Raw genomic sequence first — 7,079 nt, 5'->3', positions numbered from 1 at the left:
GATGTTACAATTTCACCAAATGGTTGCAAATTTTTTAATTATAATCTGGTAGGTTATGGCGAAAACAACATTTAGAACTACTTTCTCTATGTAGAGAAAGATAAAAAGAAAACCTATTTAAGATATTATAATAACAATTGCCACTACATGTTTCAAACTCTACATAATATTCATGTAATATACGTAATACGAGTATTATTACTTACAATTTTTTATAGAAATAGTTGACCGTCTCTAATTGATTGATGGCAATGTATAGATGGCTATTTCACGACCATTGAGTTGAGAATATTATCAATTAATAAATTACTCTTTCTATTTTTGCGATAACTTTTTATATGAAGTATAGAATGAATTATGTGAATTAAGAATAAAGATTTTTCACAAGAACAACTTTCTCAAGTGCAGATGGATACAGTGCTCCGTCCCCCGACGACGATAACACTCAGTCTCGTTACCCGCCATCTCGTTACTAGTTTCTACGACTTTTCCCAACTCTTTCTTCTCAAATCGCTACCAATACTTCAAGTGCCTACAAAATCTACACAATAACAAACACATCAACATTTCCCGCTTTATTTGTACACACACATTGTAACATAACATTGAAACTTCATATCTAATTAATGAAAGAAAAACACGTCTTACAAAGAAGGTAAACGTTCACTTGGTCCAATCGGGCATCGTTAGAAGGTCGGGCCAGATGATTGGCGCGTAGAAGACGACTAACAGCCACGTTATGATGACTGTGGATACTGTCGGCCCGAAACCAGCTTTGATCTGGAATACATTTCATTTTAGCAAGGTTTATAATTAGAAAGTAATTAAAAAAATGTTTCAGTTAGCTCAAGAGTTTAGTAGCTCAAGCATACTGTATGAAGGCAATCATTTTAAGTAATAAACACGATTGTTTATTTAGAGTAATAAATATAACGTGTCTATCTGAACCCTAAAGCTCAGGGATGATGTCAATTTATTCCATAACAAATAAATAGGAAAACACACCATTTTCTGCGTCGGTATGCTGGCGGCGCTCTGAACAACTAAGTTCCCGGGAGTACCCACTGGTATCATGAAACAAAAGGAAGCTGTGAACCCAGCCGTGATGCAGTACCACAGTGGGTTTTGGTTTATTTGCTGTGCCTGAAATTATTTGGATAATAAGATAACAAGGGTTGTCTTTGAAAAATGTATAGTACTTAATGGTAGTCATTGGAAATGCGAAAAGGTACATACTTAGAACTATTTATATTTATTATTTAAATTAAATACAGCTATTTTATGGAGGACATAGAAATCTCTAGTACAAGAAATACAACTTTTTGTAGGTAACAAATATAATAGTATAGTCTAGCTTATCATGTGATTTTACAGAACAAAAACATTGTGCCAATTTATGAAGTAAATATTCACAACAACGACTAACCATTTGCATAAAAATTGGGGCAAATACATTCACGATCGCCACGTTTGAGGCAAAGTTTGTGAAGAAAATGACTACTATTATTATGAAAAATATTATAACAATATTCGGTAGGGATTTTAGCGATGATAAAGATTCTCCGATCTTTTCGTTAAGTCCACTCTGTTTAGCTGCTTCGGATAAGGCAAAACCTCCCCCTGTAAATGTTTATTAATATACTATGACAATTTTAATACTATTATATGTAACCAATGTATAATAATTAGTTAAAAACAAAAATTACCTAAGAGAAATGTAAAGCTATACGGCATAACAGTTACGATTTTTGACCAATTGAGTACAGATTCTACTCTTCCTTTCGGCAAATCTTCATAATCTGTGAAAGAAATTACAAAACTATTTCATGAAATACCTTACAGTAGTCCTGATAAGTGTGTGATAAGTATAACACTCATAACAAAACACTGAAATAAGTAAATAGTCAATTTTGAAAACTCACACTTTGCGGTGCAATTCTTGAAAAATTTCAACGAAGATGGAAGCAAAAACATCAGAAACATAATAATAGCTGCTAAGGCTGAATCACGAACACTGTAACAAAATGATGTCTTATATAATATTATTGTTCCAATGTTAAAAGGAGAAAGAACGAAAGAACAAAGAATATTCATGTTAGAAACTTACAATTTTTCGTCTGATAAATCAAAATAAGTTCGAATGGCATCACCCCATCCCTTGAACATTTGAGGGGAACGGCAGAAAAACAGTATCATAGCGCCTCCAAATAAAATAATGACCATCTAGAAAAACATTCCATATAAATTAAGTTAATTCCCAGAGGACGCTAAAAATAAATATCTTGTTTGTGCAATTTACAGGAAGCTCATCTAAGATATTATATGAAGAAAGTAATAAGGTGGATTCGATTAAGACATAGATGTTATATCATATTTTTTCTATCAATAATATCTCCCTAGAAAAACTGCATAATTCATTTTAAATTCTCTAATGATGAGAATGCAATATCCAGAAAATTGTTGTTCCTTTATGTGTCGTTAAGAATGTAGAATCTATTAAAATTCATAATATGTAATTGAAAGTACATGTATGTATTAGTGTAAGTAGCTTTGTCAGTTGCAAGTTAAGTATTAAGACTAATTTTATATGATGAAAGTAAGAAAAAAATTACTATTTCCCAAAAGGAAATTCTGCCTAATTTAGCGGTGTCTTCCTTAACGGTCTTTTCGGCAGCTTTCATGCCCTCGGGGGATATTTTTGTTTTCTTGGCCGTATCGCTTGTTGGCCTGAAACGATAATGGGTTCTATAAGACGACGAGTTGTTACAATCTTTATCTATATTATAAAAATCAGGCTATAAAACTCAAGTTAAGTTAGAGGTTCAATGTCAAGAAATTTCAAAACAAAGTTTCTTTCATAAATACATCAATGTATCTAAACTAAAATCTCTCATTTAATATTACTAGATTAGGATTTTTAATGAATGGAAATATCGATATAATAATAAAACATAACGATAAGTGGATGAAAAGATAATAGACAAAGACGTCCACTACCTATATTTTATGAACATACAAATAGAATAACTTATTACCACACAAAAATATTTAATTATACAATGCAAAACATTTTATTAAATACCTGAGAAATCCCAAAAATTGAACGGCCATTTGAATAATCATTGCAGCTTCCAACAGAATCATAAGCGGCACGGAAAATGCGGAGAACAAAGGAAAAGATAAATATTCTTGTGCTTTTGGATAATTCCTAAAAAATAAACATTGAATAATGAACATTTTTCTATTTCAAAGAAATAGCTTGATAAAACAATGGCGAAGCATGAATTTAATATGGCAGTCATAATATTATAATATTATGTGAAAACTTTTACAAAACTTACGCAACAAATAGCCCTTTGAATGCTAAATTTGTTGCAGTTCCAACTAATGTCCCAATACCTCCTGCAATTAAAATAAATAAATTATTTTAACAAAACATAGAATTTTTAACATTTTCTCACAACTGCGAATAATAAAACCTTATATTATCATTAACGAAATAATCAAATCGCTCCATGCGTCAATCACGTTAGAACTTTTAAACAATAAAGAATGTTATTGCAGAATTTCTTTGCAAAAAACTAGAAACCCGATTCAACTTTTACAAAAATAATTCAGCGTGTAAATGAAACTAGAATTTTCATCTGTGGTTTAGTGACAGGCGAGATTAGTTAGAGAAGGAGAAAATTTAATAAAATAAAATTAGCTTTTCTCGTTTGATTCTTTTTATGATTAATTACACAGTATGAACAGTGTGTATACTTGTATATTTATTTTAAAAAATAGCATACAATCATCTTAATTATAAATGTCTACTTTAAATGAAAAATAATTACATTTTATTTTTTTAGCTTTATGAAAATGTATCGTGAGTATCAATCACAGCATGTGTTGCCCATTTTGTATTTAAAACAGATTCAAAAATGAGACCACAATATTTATATATAGGTATGATTCTCATAGCTTCGTTTATATTGGTATAAAATGCAAACACAATCTATTTAAATCTACCCACACTAAACATACCTAGAAAATAGGTAATGCATTCAAGCACCTTTCACAATGGGATATAGTAAAATCGCCTTTATTTCCTAGGAAATACAGTAAAACCTCCTTTGATATGTATACTTCAAAAAGAATAATAAAGCAATGATCACCTATTGTGGCGGAATATGTGGCTGCACAAAAGTAGCATGTTGTTATATCGCTGGCTACCTTTTCACCGTCCTTGTTCGTTTCGTAAATTTTCAGTAGCTTTTGCTGTAAACAATCATGTGCATTATAGAACTAAGAAATAGACAATCTTCGAAAAAATGTTCATGATGCTTATGCAGAGTCAAAGATTTTCATATAACTACCATAACAATGACAATACACAAGTAAGAAGGTATTTTTTTAATTATATATGAAAATTGAATAGTCACTAAATTGCTCTATAACATGGGCGTCGCGAGAAATTTCGATCACACAACATTGTTTTTTCATAAGAATATTATAAGAATAATAATTATTTATAAGAATATTTGAGAATAATATTTAATGGAAGAATAAATCTCACTGTTCAATAAAATAAAAGGGAACTTACATCTTCAAACACTTTTAGTATGGCAAAGTTGATGGGGACCATCATGGTGGTAGCAGCTGTATTTGTGATCCACATGGAGACGAAGGTCGTTACAATTGACATAGCAAGTAATAACCTATAACAAAAGTTTATTATAATATTAATTATTTTATAATTTCTTATTTATAAATACATTTTATCTGTGGTAAAAAGCTCTACATGACATCTCCAGAACTAGTTTTCATTGACCTTTTTACTTTTCTTTGAAATTAAACTTATATAATATTGGACGTGAATTTTTCTTACTATTTTATGCAGCTGAAAAAATCCAAGTTTCTATCTTCTTATACTAAGTTACTAACTACTGATTCTACTATTTTCTAAATACGATCGTTTTACATAATACATAAGCCGCTAAACTACGTACAGTAAAGAGTATCATATTATCAATTTATTTTATGAAAAGCCTACTTCATGTGCGAATATCCAATAATTCTAATAGCGAAATACGCCAGCCTCTTGTGAAGTCCCGACTGTTCAACAGAATACGCGAGGATCATACTTCCTATAAACATCATCATTGTGTCCTAAAATATAATTATACAATAATGTTTTATTAAGGACAAATTAATTACGAAACTAATTGATCTCTTGTTTTGGAAATCATTAATTTTTGCGTAGTACACAGTAAGTGCGCTTCTTCTTGCATATCATAATATTGTTTACTATTCACGTTTTCGTGTTAAATATTTTGCTAGAGAGCTTATTTATAAGCATCTTTAGGTCATTTTTTACAAGCTGCAAGCGTTATAATAAATGATTTCTGATGCCGCCTTATCCGAACATGATATTTTATTACAGAATCAAGTTACTACCACAACCATATAGAAAAAGAGTAAAAAAATGTACGCAAAATATAACAAACACCATTAATTTAATTATTAGCTCATTTCACAGGTTAAATAAGTAAATAACAATACTCAGCAATACTCACGTTCATATAAGCTTTGCAAACCTCGGTTGCACTCAACACGCCGGTCATGGGGAACAATATCATCGGCAAGAAGGACGTCACAGCCAACGGTATACATTCCGTCACCCAGAATATCGCCATTATACAAAGGCAATACATTGCGATATTAGAATGCTACAAATTATTATTATAAGGTATATAAACGGTAATAAATCAGAAAATTGGGTAAAAAAATTAGTCCGCTAAGTTATTTGAAAAATTTGTATTTAATCCTGGACACATACTGTTTATATGTTAAATTTGATTAAAAATGATGAAAAAGAACTGAAATAATGATTCAAAATTCTTCCTCGCTAGGTTTAATTGGACCTAAAACTACTGCAATTATAATTTAAAAAATGTGATTAATATAATAATTGCAATAATTGCGCGTTGTTTTTATCTTCTTTGCATTAGTTTCTCTAAATATCAAACGGAATGTGTTGTAGTTGTTTATTTATTCAATTCTTATTTAACTCTTTAAGAATTCTGTCATATTTAATATAAATTAAATGCACATACCTCGACTGGTGAAGACCTATATATTATAGGCAGTAAAATAATAGGTATGAAAAAAGTGACGAGTCCTCTCCAATGAACTGCACAAAATATTCTAAGTTTTTCAATTGTATCTAAATCGGGCTCTTCTTTCCTCCTGAAAAACAAAATACATTTATGCTATGATGGCTTTGATAAAAGCTATAATTTTCTAACTTCCAACTAAGATTTACTAGTGAAATTAAATCGTCCAGATTGATAAATAACCTGAGTAACAACCTTAACATGTACCTAACTTTTTCAAACAGCGTAATGGGTATTGTCTTGTATTGTAACATATTATGAAAACTTTAAAAACTTACGACAACATTATAACTGGATAATCCTATTAATCCTTATTTTAAGAACTGTTCAATAATAATTAAACATCAAAGAATATTTAATTTTAAAACATCCTAATAAAACTACACTAATTCATAGTCTGAAATGAAATGTCAGTATTTTAAAAATAGAATCACTAGTTCTTCTGTCTTCAGTTCTAACTAAAGCTTCTCGAAAAAGTTTTTATATCATTAAATCATATTTATTGTCTAATTTGTTGACAGTGTTGTTGATAAAATATAAAACTGTATGTACAGTTTTCAAGGCTTTTGTGATATCTTATTTTTAATTATTAGTTTGTGTTGAAATCCTGTAACTGAAATAATAATAGATAATAATATAATATATCCTACGTCTTTTATGGCATCGCCTTATCTAAATCTGTGTCTAATTTTTTATGTTTCAATTATTAAATACCATTTACCTATCATTTCATACGAGTAATTACATTTTATAGTCACTAATTTATCCCTGAAATACCAGACGTCTATATTTTCACAAACAACACCAAAAGTTTTCATTGGCAACAAAAAGTAACCATCTCATTAAACTTTTGTTATTATTTGTCATGTTCCAACAATGAACGAGCTGCGAGAGAAAAGTTGCGTACGTGCAGTTTTAAAT

General features: G+C 29.9%; 1 protein-coding gene across 1 annotated transcript; it reads right to left on the bottom strand.

Annotated features, from left to right (window-relative positions):
* Positions 1–581: 581 nt before the first annotated feature.
* Positions 582–6,412, bottom strand: LOC149486478 (protein I'm not dead yet-like). The gene is made up of 15 exons (XM_089697881.1): positions 6,371–6,412; positions 6,099–6,254; positions 5,559–5,711; positions 5,036–5,151; positions 4,586–4,700; positions 4,158–4,260; positions 3,342–3,402; positions 3,083–3,208; positions 2,613–2,727; positions 2,108–2,223; positions 1,923–2,014; positions 1,707–1,799; positions 1,427–1,620; positions 1,006–1,143; positions 582–780 (listed from the first exon to the last, which is right to left on the bottom strand). The coding sequence occupies exons 1-15, from the start codon at positions 6,410–6,412 to the stop codon at positions 664–666; spliced, it is 1,737 nt and encodes a 578-aa protein (XP_089554007.1). The 3' UTR covers positions 582–663.
* Positions 6,413–7,079: the final 667 nt, after the last annotated feature.

The sequence above is a fragment of the Colias philodice genome, chromosome 8, assembly GCF_061535455.1.
Source record: "Colias philodice isolate Cphi_HAF_F1 chromosome 8, ilColPhil1 Martin Lab GWU primary, whole genome shotgun sequence".
NCBI lineage: Eukaryota > Metazoa > Arthropoda > Insecta > Lepidoptera > Pieridae > Colias > Colias philodice.
This window is presented reverse-complemented; position numbering and strand designations above follow the sequence as displayed.